The 17,333-nt window shown below is 39.8% G+C and overlaps 1 protein-coding gene across 3 annotated transcripts in view; it reads right to left on the bottom strand.

Annotated features, from left to right (window-relative positions):
• The window catches only part of LOC125232221 (E3 ubiquitin-protein ligase RNF144A), a 269,452-nt gene that overhangs the window by 128,811 nt on the left and 123,308 nt on the right, over positions 1-17,333 (bottom strand). For all 3 annotated transcript variants that reach the window (XM_048137858.1, XM_048137860.1, XM_048137859.1), the window contains 2 exons: positions 15,885-16,026; positions 14,733-14,862 (listed from right to left, as the gene is read on the bottom strand). In XM_048137858.1, the coding sequence (XP_047993815.1) occupies positions 14,733-14,862; positions 15,885-16,026 (272 nt within the window). The remainder of the gene's footprint in view (positions 1-14,732; positions 14,863-15,884; positions 16,027-17,333) is intronic.

A 17,333-nucleotide genomic window follows, 5' to 3' on the forward strand; every position in this document is an offset into this window, starting at 1 on the left:
ACCAAAAGAGCAGACTATACAATACATGCAATGCTAGATTTATTTCCCAAATGATATATCCTTCCATATGCATCCTTTAAATTCTTCTGAAGTATCTGTTTTTGATAATAAAGGGACGTATAATAATACTGTTTGTTTGTAATGTTGTTTGTTTGTAGTACTGTTTGGCCCTATGGTTGACAGGTAGAGAATGTCTTTTAGCATTAAGTCCGCCATTTGTACATTTTTGTGTATTTTTCAGGGTTCAAGGATATACACGGTGTTTCCGGTATCACTCAAAACCTCAGACACCCCAACTGATTTTTATTTTTTCAAACTCATCTAGAGTATTCATCTTTTAATCTGATCGTTACTTTTTTTTAATTGAATTTTTAATTTTCTGTACAGCTCTACTTGACTTTTAGCTCTACACTCAATAAAATAATTGCTAACTACCATCATAAACCATAACACTATTTATTTGTGTACGTTACTGCAACGACATAAGGTTTACCAATAGACAGCTAAGATGTCACTGTAAAACACTTTAAAGCTTTGTCACAGTAAACTTCAAATTGGACAGGTAATCGCAGTAAGCAAATAAACTCAATATTCAAAATGACAAGGTTGTAATTAGGTACGAGTTCAATTTGTTATGACTTATGATAAACATTAAGATTAAACTGACAAACAACGTCAAACTAGTAGCGGAAAAAATAATCGTCCAAGTAACCGGCCAGTATTAATACCCCTAAATACTGAAAAAAGGTAAACAACCTCTAGCAATGCGATATACACAATGTTGTATTACGAGTACAATAGAATGGGCACGTAAAAAATAATTAATAATACTAATTTAAATAAAAATATTACCCCCATCAAGATATAGCTCAATCGATTCTACTCTCGATTCTGAACAAACTGTTTTCAGGTTTTTAGTGTTAAGTGAAACACGGTGTATATCCTTATATCGTGATATATATCAATGGATATATATCACGATATATATCCGATGTATATCGGATATATATCCAGCGGGGTTCGACGATATATATCAATGGATATAAATATCCGATAAACATCATTTTTTTATAAATATTGCAATACCAAAATGGTTTAAAAAAAATGTTACATTGTTAAAAGTATAGTGTTTTTGTTACTGTTTTTCTGCTAAATGTTATGATTTTTAGTAGAATTTTCCTTATCTTAAGTTGTATTCATAAATATTGCAACAAAATAATAATATGCCTTCCATGCAAAATGGATATATATATATATCGAATTTGATATATATCATAAATATCCGATATTTTGATATTTATTATAAATATCGGATATTTTCGAACCCTGGTATTTTTGAGCAATAAAGTTTGAATAAGTAAATAATACAGGGTGTCCCACGGCTATGCCACTTGGAGGGAAAGTACCTAAAATATCATAGATAATATATCACAAAGTTCTGTAATTTACACTGCTATATCGTATATATTCTAAAGATACAGGGTCGCTGCTTCAGTGATCTGTGTAGCCACCAGTCATTATGTAAACAATCGTATTGTTGAATTATTCGGAGTGAATAAGTCGATTCCTTCTCGGTAGAACAATCTTGACATATGTCATGTCATTGCGTTATATAGAGGAATGTGTTCCTTATTGGATCTTAGTACCTATAGATATTTTATATATCTAATTATTTAAATTACATTAAAGCTTATGCTAAGATTGCTAAGTAATAAATTAATCAGATAAATTGCTTGCATAATAAAACAATAAAATCCTGCCATCACGAGGTAGCATTTTATTGTTTTATTATACAAGCAATTAATTTCTAATAGATTAATTACCTTCACTCAAGAAATATCCAGAAAAAAAACAACAACTCGTAACTCGAAAATTAAAATTTTGAAAAAACCTCTACCGCGACATAGTGGACCGATTTTTATGAAACATGGCTAAGAACACTCCCGACTAACTAACTCAGCTTTCAAACAAAAAATCGGAATCGGTTCATCCGTTCGGGAGCTACGATGCTACAGACAGACACACACACAGACAGGACAGACAAACAGACAGACAGACAAACAGACAGACAGACAAACAGACAGACAGACAGACACGTCAAACTTATAACACCCCGTCGTTTTTGCGTCGGGGGTTAAAAACTACAAAAAATCGACTAATTTACATGGGGCCCATGGGGGTATATTTCGATAGCTCATGAGGTTTTTTAGGGTTCCGTAGCCAACTAGGAACCCTTATAGTTTCGCCATGTCTGTCTGTCCGTCCGTCCGTCCGTCCGTCCGTCCGTCCGCGGATAATCTCAGTAACCGTAAGCACTAGAAAGCTGAAATTTGGTACCAATATGTATATCAATCACGCCAACAAAGTGCAAAAATAAAAAATGGAAAAAAATGTTTTATTAGGGTACCCCCCCTACATGTAAAGTGGGGGCTGATTTTTTTTTTTTCATTTCAACCCCAACGTGTGATATATTGTTGGATAGGTATTTAAAAATGAATAAGGGTTTACTAAGATCGTTTTGATAATATTAATATCTTCGGAAATAATCGCTCCTAAAGGAAAAAAAGTGCGTCCCCCCCCTCTAACTTTTGAACCATATGTTTAAAAAATATGAAAAAAATCACAAAAGTAGAACTTTATAAAGACTTTCTAGGAAAATTGTTTTAAACTTGATAGGTTCAGTAGTTTTTGAGAAAAATACGAAAAACTACGGAACCCTACACTGAGCGTGGCCCGACACGCTCTTGGCCGGTTTTTTTTTATACTAAGTATACGGTCCGCCTGATGGAAAGCGGTTACTGTAACCTATGGACGCCTGCAACTCAAGGAGTGTCACATGCGCATTGCCAACCCATTAGAAACTTGTACCTACACTCCCTTTTGCTGTGTTAAGGAAAAGGTGATTTTATATGACTCATCCCACTTCCCACAACTGAAGAATTTAAAAAATAATTATAAGGTTTAGACCACCCTGTATTGTGTCCCACTATTGAATGTAGTACCTCTGATGTTTTATGTATTAATAATTTATTTTGATGTGACGCAATCGCGTGCAAACCCACTAAACGAAACTAGTTTCTTAGAAAAATGGTTTGGAAATTCTCTTTTAATAAAACAAAGCGTATAGAGGTCAAAGGTCAAGTTCGTTTGTACATACAAGCAGTCATTCCTAGAAATGTACCTAAACAAAGGGTTACCAATGGTCTATTTCACCATAATAATAATAATAATACCCCTCGGTGTACCCCTTACATTTCATTAAAGTGTCGAAAGGGCCTCTACGCGTTGGCTTCGGCCCCGCGCACGCCTCGCAAAGGTCCGGAATACCATTGTTCCGTGATGGGAAAGACATAATATTTAATGACTCCACGGCCGATACGGCCACGGCGACTGCTTTCAAGTCCGTTGCTGTCTCAGGTGTGCTCGCCAATGGCTGACGTAGCCGATCTTGTTGGCAAATGTTCGTGGACACTGCGGACACGAGTGACATTAACACTTGGTAATGACAATTCTGTGCCTATTTCTGGGTCTATAAGTAGCACTGTTACTCAGCGTCAATATTTCTTTGTTGAACAGGCAATGAACGGCGAACTGTCACTGTCGTGTCGGGCGACACTGTTGTGAAATAGGCCACTGGTGCTACCGGCAAAGTGTTATATCTAAACAAATGGGAACGTGACTGTAGTAAAAATAAAATATTTTATACCATGCACGAAATAAAGCATCAGATAATTATAAGAATAACATGGATTTTTTTAGTTTGCGAACTTTCCTTGTTGAACAGGCAATGAACGGCGAACTGTCACTATGGACAGAAGTTATTTTTAAATCGAATTTCTATTTAATAAGTCAGGCAGAAATATACAAAGTAACGGCATTGACCGTGACGTCACTCAATACGATTTCATATAAATTCCATATTACAAGTCGTTCAAATTCGTTTTGACAGTTCTTAAAAAGTAGCTGATTTGACTAGAAGGCAAGTAGCTTCCTCAGACTTTGAATTTGAATACACACAAATTAATGTAGAAGTTATAATGTAGAAATCGTGAGCGTAGTCTAAATATTTAATAAAGGATATGAATACTTAATAATTCGTCTGGAGCTTAGCTTTATCTTGTGCTAAATTTGGCTCTCTCATCAATTTATTTTCTTTTGTCGGCTTTGTACATTTTGTAAGTCTTCTAAGACTTGAAGAAATTGAAAACTATTTTTAGAACTCAATTTAGCTCGGTGTTGCTGCAAAATTACATCAGAGGGGTTTATCGACTAACAAATATTTTCATAGTCGATAAACCCCTCTGATGTAATACAATTTTACTAAACAAGAACCGTAAGTGACCGGCCACACCAGATCGTCGCGTGTCTACAAAATGTACTGAGGAGACGCTTTTTGAATTACACTCAGGTGGCGTGGCGCGGACGCCCTTTGCGCGCCCCGAGACACGCGACGCATAAGTGGGAACGCTGCCTTAGACGTTTCATAATAAACTTTCAGAGGCACCAGCTCGGTGTACAATGTACATACCCCTTAACAGGCCTTTGCATCTATAACAGATGATCCAAGCAGCATCCTTGCGACACTTACGTTCGTGGCTCGAGAGAGGATCCCTCGTCCGCACACACGGCAGGTGTATGCTCCCCCAGATGGGCGGGGGTTAGAGGCCTGCTCGTGACGCCTCATGCGTTTATCATTCAAGGAGGAGAATTAGGTATTGTCGTGCTTGGATTGACCGTCATGGACAACACGGCGCCACGTGGGTCAGTCTTCGGCCAGTAATGCCACTGGTTGTATGGAATATCAAATGTGACCATATCACGCTTCAGCAGCATTGGCCGTCCGACCGGTCTCTTTGCATCTGCAACCTCTCCCAGCAGGATATCTGTATTGGGTTTGGCTCCGCGCTAGAGTTGTGCCTGCTCGTTCACTGAAAAGATCGCTCCCAACTAGTACGATCTCCGAAGTGTATGTACCTACTAGTTCGTTCTTTTAGGACATTTAGGACAGTAGTACACCGAGAGAGCGAGAGACAAATTGTGCATATGGCGTACAGTAACGCTCGCTCGTACTAGCCGAGAGCTGATCGGCCGTTTTCGCGCGCTCTCGGTCCGCGTCAGTCGATTTTAGTTCGGTTGCGGTCGGATCACACGTATGGCTTTGCTGTCATGTCATTGTCACTCCTCGGCCCTTTCGCTCCCATTCTATTGCGCGTGTGTGAGTGTACTAAATGTCCTAGAGAGCAGAATCATTTGGGAGTCGTTCGGTCTAGTACAGTGCAGGGAATCGTGTTTTTTGTACTATTAGTACATGTCCTACACAAGCCTACTCCGCGCACGTTTACCAATGGTCTGGAATATGAAGTGGCCAGTTAATTCCTACAGAAATTGCATTTGGGAGCATTTCCGTTGGTGCATAATATGTTAACTGGGCGTTATAACTTACTTACAAAAGGACATGTCTCTTTACATTCATCCAATATACGCATGATGCTGTAACATATGAAATAAAAATCTAAAAATCATCATTATCATCAATGAAAAAAAACTCGATAAATTAAGCTCCTTTGAATATTTTTTACTAGCAAAGACATATACACCCTGTTTTTATTGAATTCCGTTAACTTTAAGGGATGGTTCTTTAGATCAAATACAATAAATTTCATTAAGAAACTAGCGTCTTAACTATTACGGTTATCGAGTTATTAAAAAAATAAAAATAATTACTGAACGTGTGTGACAGCCTTTATCACTTCCCAATGTAATTTGTTTTGGCATATTGTGGCGTCAACCACTTGACACAGTGACACTAACTTGAATATTATTCTTAAGGACGCTAATTTATTTATTTATTATGTATGAAAACGATGAAAATATTTTTTTTTTGCGAATTTAAATAAAAGTGATATACAGGGTGCTTCCTGATAACGAACCTAAAGACTGCCGAATTTAACGGAAAACAAAAAAAACACGGTGTATATAACTCCGTATAGTCAGATAAAGTCGATCCTAAAAAAGTTGATAAAATCGATCCTCTTTGTTACTATGGACAACAACAAGTACAGTTATAGGTATCACATGTCTCCAATTATTTCACCTTCAATATCTCTTCAAAGAAATTCCCTCGAGTCTAGACTAGACCTTTTCAATACCTTTCTGTAATAGGTATCCCACCAAAAACATTCTGTAAAAAACTAGCCAAGTCTCGTTGGAGCTGTTTATCTCTAAAAAGTAATGAAATCTAGACAAAGTCGTGCCAAGTCTAAGGTTCCTTACTGCGATTTCCTTATTATTATAGTTAATGTTGTGTGACTTGGCCGTTGAAGGGTGCAATGGTGTCATGGAGCACCTGGTTTTGTACTCTTTTGTACCCTTCTACTTTCTAATTTCTGCGTTCTGGGGCCCGTTTCTCAAAAGGTACAAGCCTTGTATTACAAGTGTGCGAACTGTTAAATCGTATGGGTTGTCATGGAAACACACTTGTAATACAAGGCTTGTACCTTTACCTTGTACCTTTCGAGAAACGGGCCACTGGTCTTATCCAGAGGTTCTCAAATAGGGGCCTGAAAATGCGGCGAAATGGTTCCAGTAAAGGATGGTACGGCAGTGTTTGCTTCGCGCCCGACTTGGCGGGGGCACTGCCGTGCCCCCAGATTAGTCTAATACACGCCGCGCCGGCTTAGTATAATGCGATATGTTAATGCTGGAAATATTCACATTCCGTGGAATTCTGTCCTGACGAGACTATAATCTGGATTATATCAGGTGCTATTTACATTCATGTGGGCGTCGTTAGGATTTATGAGTACATCCATACTAATATTACCTCTATAAATGGGAAAATGTGTGTGTCTGTTTGTTTGTCCGTCTTTCACGGCAAAACTGAGCGACAATTGCCGTAATTTTATAAGTGGAGATAGTTGAAGGGATGAAGAGTGACATACTTAGGCTACTTTTTGTCTCTTTCTAACGCGAGCGAAGCCGCGGGCAAAAGCTAGTATTTAATATTTTAGATGTACAGTTTGTTTCCATGCGACCAAATACGTATGAAAGAGCTTTAGAGCTTTAGCTACGAAAACAATATTATCGTAAGCACTGTGCGTTTCTCCAGAAACTTCCTGCCCCGCATAGCTAAACTGTGGAATGAATTGTCCCCTGCGGGTATTTCCGGACCGATACGACCTTCAAAAAAAGAGCGTACACCCATCTTAAAGGCCGGCAACGCACCTCCAACACTTCTGGTATTTCGGGTGTCCACGAGCGGCAGTGATCGCTTACCATCAGGCGACCTGTCTGCTCGTTACCTTCTATTTCATAAAAAATGTGCATTTGGCTAAGTACCAAGGTCTGATGAGCTATCGTCAGAAATTACTAGAAGTTCTGTTAGTGACCGGCCACATCAGAGCGTCGCGTGTCTCGGGGCGCGCAACGGACGTCCGCGCCACGCCACCTGAGTGTAATTCAAAAAACGTCTCCTCAGTACATTATGTATAGTCCGTTGCGCGCCCCGAGACACGCGACGCTCTGATGTGGCCGGTACCTTATGGTTATGGGATCACCGTTAGAGAATGCAATCTCGACGAGATTGGGGCCCAGGCGAGATCTCGGGAATTCATGAAGCCAGTCTCGCGAGATCTCGCCAATTTCGAGATCTCGCGAGATTGGCCGGTATGTGGGTACTAAACTTTTAAATAATCACAATGTAGCAACGAATAAGTATATAAATAATAAGAATGATTGGTATTATGAAACAAATATTTATTTTGACAATATTTTCAGATTTTTTAACGTATTGTACATTGTTCAACATAAATTATGAACCTCACAACTCACAATATATATTTTTTAAACTTTGTAGTTTAGGATGGATTATCATGTAATTATTATTCACGAATGAGTTAAAAGGCGAAGCGTGCCAAAATCGCCAAATTCGAATTCGTTTCCATGCCAATCGCGAACAGTACACAGTAGACTACTTAAAAATGTTGGCTTTGTTGATGAAAGGATAAAAATATTACATTATAAAAGTCATGGTTATCCCTACCAATCCTACCATCATTAAATAGGTCCACATAAAGACATAAGATGGTCAATTATGACTAGTTGATTACTAATAAATTACATGAAAATATTAGACTACCAATACGCTTCTTAAACACGACAGTTAAATATGAAATTAAAATAGAAATCAAAAACAGAAATATATATAAATATTATTAAATCAATATCAAAGGACATTTTTACACAGATTGACTAAGTTCCACGGGAACCTTAAGAAGGCTTGTGTTGTTGACACTCAGACAACGATATACACAATATACAAATACTTAGATACATAGAAAATATCCATGACTCAGGATTCTCAGGAACAAATATCTGTCTTCATCACACAAAAAAATGGCCTTACCGGGATTCGAACCCGGGACCGCGGCGTAGCAGGCAGGGTCAAAGATATATAATAATAACATATTATAATATATAGTAGTGTGACTATTTAAAACAGAAATAAGAAAATATGTACATATAATAGAAATTGTTATTGGTTGCCTAACAAACGACAGCCCTCGTATAGGCTTTTGCTCTCTCAATATCCAACAAAACTCTGTGCAAGAAAATTTGTAAAATAGATGGTTATATACACACAGCCATAAGTGTAATACCGTGGTAATACCATAATGGGGTATCACGCAAATTGCCTTGGCACCCTCCGAATTTGTCCTTCGTCATTGCGAACATTTGACTGAGATAGGTGAATTACTGAGCGACATAAGCGAGTTGAATCTCTAGATCTCTACTGAGTTGACAAGTTCGCAAGAATATCAAATGATATAGTTCATATAAATCACTTACAACTTGTGAACGAAACATGTCTAGTCAGTTCGCGAGCTTCGAATAAGACGTTTTATGCTTGAGTTCAATCTCGTTAATCTCGCGAGATCTCGTCGATTTTTCGGCCGAGATCAATCTCGCTAAAAATGACCGAGATCTCGTACAAAAGAGATCTCGCGAGAACGAGATTGCATTCCCTAATCACCGTCTCGACAGAAGACAACATTGACATAAACAATTCTGGCCCCAGTCCAAATGTCGCAATGGTATGGTGTCCATGCGAACAGGTCATTGGCCGTGAACGGGACCAGTTACCTAGAACTTGACTGGGATATTTCCTGAAATTTACTATAAGAGTAGCCCATCACTCATTCATCCATTTCGTCAATTCAATACAGATAAATTGGGTTTAAAAAAGCGTACCCAGTTTACATAGAACCGAAATGTAATGTTGATGATACATACTGGTTTATGGTACACGGTTATTGGTCTTAGCCGCTGTACACATGTGGCCAACGGTTCCACCAACCCTTGGTGGAACCCCTTGGCCAAGATAAGAGTCGCTGTTTACACATTGGCGAACCAATCACTTGGCATTGGATCTTCATGAAAGATGGACGTGGAATGGAAAAGGCTAGGTAATTCTAGGTCATTTACGTTGTTAACAAAATTTGATTAAAAAATAATAACCCCGTAGTAAAATTAAATTATTTGAAATATTAACAAATTTTTGAATATTCTGATAAGCACATTTATCTTTTTTAGGCAATACATTAAACATTTGCAAGGTTATTTTATTTCCTAAAATCAACACTATTATTGGCATAGATAAACTTATTATTTTCGTAAATATTTCACTACTGTCCTCTCTGACGGCTGACGACAAACTGAATAAAGCGCCAACGTGTAAACGCAGTTGGCCATTGGCGCCAAGACCCTTTGATGTGTGGACAAAAAACCGACACCAATCGGTTGGCCGGCCAGCGCTAGCGCCAACTGCCAACATACGGCCAAGTAGCCCTCAACACGCTTGACCAAGGGTTGGTGGAACCGTTGGCCACATGTGTACAGCGGCCATAAAAGATTCACGTAGGTAAACGTCAAAAGTAGCCTCATTGATACAATTTGCTTTATAGAATAACTAGCTTTTGCCCGCGGCCTCGCTCGCGTTAGAAATAGACAAAAAGTAGCCTATGGCACTCTCCATCCCTTCAACTATCTCCACTTAAAAAATCACGTGAATTCGTCGCTCCGTTTTGCCGTGAAAGACGGACAAACAAACAGACACACACACTTTCCCATTTATAATATTAGTATGGATTTACTTGCAAAGTAAACAAAAATAACAATTTTTCACACTAAATAATCCACAACTTTTCACCGCAAGCAAAAATATTAATAAAACCCTATTTTTCTCACGAAAACCTCTGTATAAATCCAAGAGATTTGTACCTATAATGAGCTGCAAGCAAATTAATTCCATAAACGCCAAAGGTCAGAGTTCATTTTCGCGTAATGAGAAAGGTAACTTCTAAACTCTTTGTAGCATCAATTTGGATTACCTTGGCATTTGCTGTGTTTATAAAATGCGTGGAATAAAATGAACTTTAACTTTACTGATTTAGATCCGTGAAGACCGTGAATGAATATTACGCAGGGAACAATTAAATTAATATTTAGTGGTCAATACGTTATGTTAAGTACAGAGTTTAACCTTTTCCAAATATAACTGCAATAACATGAGTCTAACTTAAAGCTCGGCCACACTTGCGCGTTTTGAGAACGTAGGCGGAGCGTTAGCGGACCGCAATGATAGTGGTGCGCCGGACGAACGCTTGCTATGCTAGCGGCGATTGCGAGCGGAATGTGCGGATTGCGAGCGGAACGCCAGCGTTCCTCCGGCGCACCGCTATCATTGCGCTCCGCTAACGCTACGCTATCAAAACGCTTTATGTGTGGCGGAGGCTTTAACGAAGCGTCCTTTACTTCGTATTACCACTATTAAAGTAAGATAATCTGCAGCTCAGATATGTAATTTTGGCAATCAAAACTTATATTGACCAATGGCATGACCTGTGGCCTATTTCACAACAATGACAATTGTCGCCCGACCGTGATACTTCGCCGTTCATTGATCGTTCAACAAGGAAATATTGACGCTGAGACCGCTGATTAAGAAAGTTCCTTATCGACGTAAAGTTTACAATACACAAGTTTCTAATGGGTCGGCAACGCGCACGTGACACCCCTTGAGTTGCAGGCGTCCATAGGTTACGGTGACCGCTTTCCATCAGGCGGGCCGTATACCTGTTTGCCACCGACGTGGTATAAAAAAAAAACGTAGAAATAGGCACAGAATTTTCAGTATAACACTTTAAGTTCTCGCGCTTTGTACACATATTTAAAGTCACACACATATACACATATCGGGTAGTTTTGTGTTGTTTACATCTCCGGTGACACTTTGCTGGGACGTCAGTCTTCCGCGACCACGGCCAGTGCAACCTGGCCGAAACGTTGGGAAAAAAGGTAAAAATAATGTTAATTAATCGCGTTCGACCTGTGTGTGACTTTAGAATTTTCAGTGTCAAGCGTCAATGTCCCTGTGGTGAAATAGTCCACACAACGCTCCTGCAGGACTAGCAAATGATTGGCGCGAGATAGACTGACTAATGACTATTCATCCTTATGTCATTAAGACGATTAGAAAAAGATGTGTGATCTATGTAGCGGCGACATACTGTCGCGCCAATCATGGGCTAACCCTCCTGGCAAATGATTTATGGAGGGATACTTATCTGTCAATGATGTTAGTCAGTCATGTGTCATGTGGTCGTGTTTTGATGTCAAAAACGTGCAAAAAGAGCCTCTTCTTAAGTTTTGACGCTTCTGACACAAACCTAACAAATACAGAATCACTGTTACTACCGTAAGTCAGCAACCTTTCAAGTGGTACATTCCAGTAACTTGCCGGTCCGTTGGTTCCACGCAAGTTCGCATACATTCTTACACAACATTTTCGCACGTACAAGGTCGAGGCGACAGCCAGTTGAAATAAACCCATTCTAGTTTCTTACAATACGTGTAAGTACAAATCAGGCGAGGCATAAAGACGAACAAATACCTTCCGAACTGTTTATATTTATAATATCGCATGAAACGTAAGCTTCGGGAGTAAGGGAGCTAAGGTAATTAGTGTAAAGGTTCCCGTGAAGTTCATAGATCACCTCACGGGAAGTGTCAAAGTTACTTTGACAGCGTCTGCCATAACACCTATATTAGGTGTACTGACTTAGGAGGTACTGACCCTACCAGCACAGACGCATTGCACAAACGCTGTCGACAATATCGTTAACGTAGCTAGCTATCTCTATTCAGCTCTATTGACGCGACAGAGCCAGACTGCATTTCGATTGGTCAACGATTGTCGTTTCAGCTAGGCCAGCTGTAACGACCCTCACATGTTCTAGTCGTTCACATGATGCTATATTCAACATAATTCGCACTGAAATCAGCTACCATTCGAATCGCACATGCCAGTTACTTGCCGGCTGGCTGATTCGATGATAGTTCGCATACAATGTTACACAATTTCGCAAGTGCAAGGTCGAGGCGGCCGGCAGTTGGAACTGCGCGGATGTGGTAGTTGCTACTGAGTCGAACACTACAACCGAACATCACGAAGATTCGTATTATACGGCGACTAAGCTTATACTGATCTCTTTCATGCCAATGGAGACACAATGATATAGAAAGGGATATCATTATAACATCAGTCGCCACTTAATATTGCGGCAAGTATTATAAAATATATCTGCTAGGAGTCGAGGTCGGAGAAAACCAGATCACCTGAAAAAGTTAGAAATTAGTGGTAAAATCTCAACAAATTCGCCTAATTCGTGATAAAACGTTCCAAGGTGCCTAAGATTCGGTAACAAACAGAAAGAGGTAGTGGTAAAATGTCCATAACCTTGAAAAACGCGGATGGAGGACGGGGGAGTGGCCATCCACCAACACGCTGGATGGACAGTGTTAAGGAGGTCTGCCAGGGATGAACAGGCGCCTTTTAATATGACAGCAGAAGACCGTGCTGAATGAAGCACAAATAAGCTTTGGTGCACAAAATAACGATGTGGTCGCGTTCAGCCATGAGGAACCGAGGAAGATGAGAAAATGTAAAGAAAAACTGTTCCTCAGAAATGGCCACGACACCTATTATCCTCAGGATGAGGAAATCGATAAAGGATTATCGGAGACGGTAGGGAAAGAGGGATCTGAAGCACACGCATCTTCGATGTTGTCCCAATTCATCAATTTTTGTGTGATTTTTCACCACAGTGACATTGACACATGACACTGACAATTCTGTGCCTATTTCTGGGTTGATAAGTAACATTGTTACTCGGGGTCAATTTTACTTGTTGAACAGGCAATGAACGGCAAAGTGTCACTGTCGGGCGACAATTGTCTAATCTGCCTTATCTGTTTGTCAAACCTAGACTTCGCACAATTTCGGTAACATTGATTCAGCTCTCGACTCTCCATTTAACAGGAATCCGTAATTATTTTGCGAGCGGACATTTTAATGGGCGAGTCGCGCGCCACTGGCTCGGAACTTCGCAGTCAAATAAATATACTAATTATTGCAAGTTACGCGTCAATTCGAGCATCCGGGGTTTCCTATTACATTAAAGTCATTGCCAACACAGATTTTTGTTGGTTTAGAGTTTCTTACAGAAGATAAGAGGGTAAGCTCATAGCTGCAATTGAAAAAATTAAATCATGAAAAAAATCAAAATGACCCTGTACCGTCTTCAAAATTTTGGTGACCACCATTTTCCAATCCACTAATGGAGTTTGTATTTTGATGATACAAGTTCTCATCAAAGAAGAACTTTTCTAAACTGACCAACTACAAAAAGGCACGTAGTTTAAGCTATTTAGGCCGCATCTAAATCAAGTTCCCGGGACAAGTCACTCTGGATCTGGCGCGGCGCCAAGCAGGCTTTGTGACCCTGACTGCGTCCGCAACAAACGACCCGTAGACCTCAACGTTATTTATCGCCAGATGGCAAACTAATGGTGCAAGAGAAGATCGTAGCTTTTTTAGTCCAGTATTTTACCCAAGCTAGGGGTATTTAAATAGCTTTTTATTGAAGCACTGCACGGCACAGAGGCTATTGTCTATTTATTTATGGGATCGTAACCATAACAGTTATCTTATGAATATTTAACAATTAGGCTATTACTGACAACACCATATCGTACAACTGTTAAGTTCTAGGCAAAGTAAATTAGTTTAATCAAATATTTTAACCCCCTTACTCATAAACATTCACTAAAGTTATCAAGAAGATAAAGTTCGTTTGTCCCCGTCCGACGGATTGGTGTGATAGAAAGGGACAAACGAACTTTATCGGCTTGATAACTTTACTTTAGTGAACGTTTATGAATAAGTAAGTGTTCGAATTCATTCAATGGACATACGATTGTATTAATAAATTCTTAAATCACGATTCTGGATACATACATACATACATACATACAATCACGCCTGTATCCCATAAAGCGGTAGGCAGAGACATGAAACTACTAAAGCTTCAGTGCCACTCTTGGCAAGTAAGGGGTTGGGGATTCTGGATAAACAAACAAAATCTAAATCTCTTTTGATTTGATTTGAAAGATTCTGAAGTCATTAACTAAGTTCAAAATTCCGTGTCAATCGCTTCAACTCCACATCACTCCGATAAAGCAAGATAGATGAAGATAAAATAGATGAAAAACTTAAAGTACACAATGTAGCGAAAATTCCTGTTTTTCACATTTGCGGCAGTTTAATGAGCAGATATCACATTCTTCTGAAAAGTTGGCTGTTTCAGAACAGCTGCACACTTTCGTTGCCTTACCTTAGTGCAGTAGGCGCAGCCGCAGCCCGAGATGACGGTCACCTTGTCGGGGGCGGCGTCTTCCAAGCAGAGCTTGCAGTTAACTGGAGCGGCTGGCACGAAGCCACCGCCGGCGCCGTCCAGGGAATACCTACAAGGAAACATATTGAAATTAAAAATGGTACTAAAGCCTGACGCTAAAATGAGAATGATGGCAGGCGGACTAAAATGTTGAAGGAATGGTGGCCGCGGCCGCTTACAGATAGATGTAAGAAGCTCTGGGTATCCGTTGGCTCGTTGGGTGGACGACATCCGAAAAATTGCGGGTCACATTGGATGAGACTAGATCACGAGTATCACGACTGGGACAAGTGGCGTACTAGAAGAGAGGCCTATGCTCAGCAGTGGGCAAAAAAGGGATGATGATGATGACGATTGACGACGCTAAAATGTGTCTTATAAGGTCTTCTTATCGAACGCCTTGTCATTTATTCGACGGCAATGCGGGGCTAGTTACCTTTCATTAGTCCCTAAATGGCATGTGGCATTGAGCATTGCATTAACAATTTACAATGACAAAACACAATCACAGGTTTTTATACTTTTTTATTTTTTATTGACAAATGATATGCGTAAATTCCATTGTTGGTTTAAATAGGTGGGAACTAGGTTGCCTTAATCAAAAGGTTTGTTCATGTCGTGTAGACATTTTGTGATTGCTGCATGATACCAACTTATAGTGGAAACATTTGGTTTTCTCAGTTGTAAGCTGTAAATTCAAAAAGAATATTTATGCTGTCCTTACAGAAGGAGCAAAATAATCTCCTCTAGTAGATACGTGTAGATAGAGGCGTGTACGGCCTGTGTACAACGATGGGCAACCGGCGAACAGTCGCCAGAAAAAAATATTCAGCGGTCACAGTGACGATATTCACCTGTGGCACCGGTCAAGGACGACGAGGATCGAGGGTGTGGAGCGGTAGTGTCTACACATCGTAGAAGTGACCCGCAAGCAGACATTCAGATGTACTCTGTGAGTAATCACTGGCCAAACTAAACAATGCGAATTGGAAGACACCTTTGCTGGTGTGGTTATATTAGTAGCACATAGACACAATGACTGTGGACCTACAATATCTACATCTACAGTAAATGCCTAGTGTGATAAAGTACCTGGAGCCGGCGCCAGCCAGGGACAGTAGCGAGGAGCACCGGGAGCAGACGGAGGGCGCCCGGAGCCGGTTGTGGGCGCGGATGGGCTCAGTCACCTTCTCGCGGTCAGTGAGAGCAAGCACTGTCGAGCATTTGCGGAGGCCTGCAAAGAAAAGAGAAAGTTAGAGTCTTCGAAGTAAAAACATGGGTTTACAGCGATGTGTTTTGACTTGGCTTATTTTAAGAGTTTTGAATGATTCACGGTTATTTTCATTAGACTTATATTGACCGGGATATAGACCGTGATTACCTTTTTGATTTTTGTCGAGCTCCCGATAAAGTTGCACATCATGATCACGGAAAACTGACGAAGGCGGGTGGATGTTTTGTATAGACTGCGTCGATCGACAAAAATCAAAAAGGTAATCACGGTCTATATCCCGGTCACTTGGCTTATTTTATTTGTGATTAGATAACTGAACTGTAGATTGCAAGTAAGAACTATATAAAATTAGCCGTACTAGTGCATCGAGAGCTAAGAAGCTGCATTAAGCGAAGACGGGGTTAATTGGCAATCAACCTGGTTGCCAAGTCGAGTAAACTTCGTTTTATTGAGCACCGTGCGAATTACGACTTAGCTCTAAACGGACACGTTGGAGTTTTGTACTTTTTTCTAGTGATAAAGTTAGTTAATACAGTTAAATTTCGTCTATATCTGAAACTGACAGTTGTTGCAACTTATTGCGAGCACTAAAGGTTCAAAAATGTTCAGTTAAACATAAGGATTAAGTACCCAACCCTGTCATAAAACCTCCATCTGCTAGCCTAAAGTAAAAACGACCTAAAAAACTGAAGTGTGAAAAACTGATTAAACGATTTGTGGTATAGGTACTTAGCTAAAACAAATGCATTAATTAAGTTTAACTCTAACGATCATTTTGCTCACAATAGTCACAATTTAGTATCATGGAGACTAGGACAAGACGCGATCCTCAGCATTGAGGGAACGAGGAAGAAGAGATGTGTCCCAAATGCTTGTTAACGTTTCAAACTGTAAATCCTCTCCTTAAAAACTGGTCATCCTAGTACCGTATCTTTAGGATATAAAGACAATAAATACACAAAACCAGCTCAAATGCTTACTTATTTTTCCGACAAAAATCACACATCATACATTTTTTGTAATTATAGACAAATCAGAATATTTGAGCTTCAATATTTTTTAGACAAATACAAAAAAACTGGCTACAGCCAGGCGATAATTGTTAAGAAAAAACCTCACGTTTCGAACCAACGTGAATGTTCAATTTCTCAGCCGGACTTTGTTCTGAACAATGGCACGGCTCAAACATATAATATATGACATCATTATCAACAGGTGTCTGGGTGAAACAATCGTGTGTGGAGCGGTAGTATGTACACATTGTGGAAGTGTGATGTTGTTTAAAGAAGCAAGTAAATCGTCGATCT

This window comes from Leguminivora glycinivorella, chromosome 12 (assembly GCF_023078275.1).
Source record: "Leguminivora glycinivorella isolate SPB_JAAS2020 chromosome 12, LegGlyc_1.1, whole genome shotgun sequence".
In the NCBI taxonomy this organism is placed as follows: domain Eukaryota; kingdom Metazoa; phylum Arthropoda; class Insecta; order Lepidoptera; family Tortricidae; genus Leguminivora; species Leguminivora glycinivorella.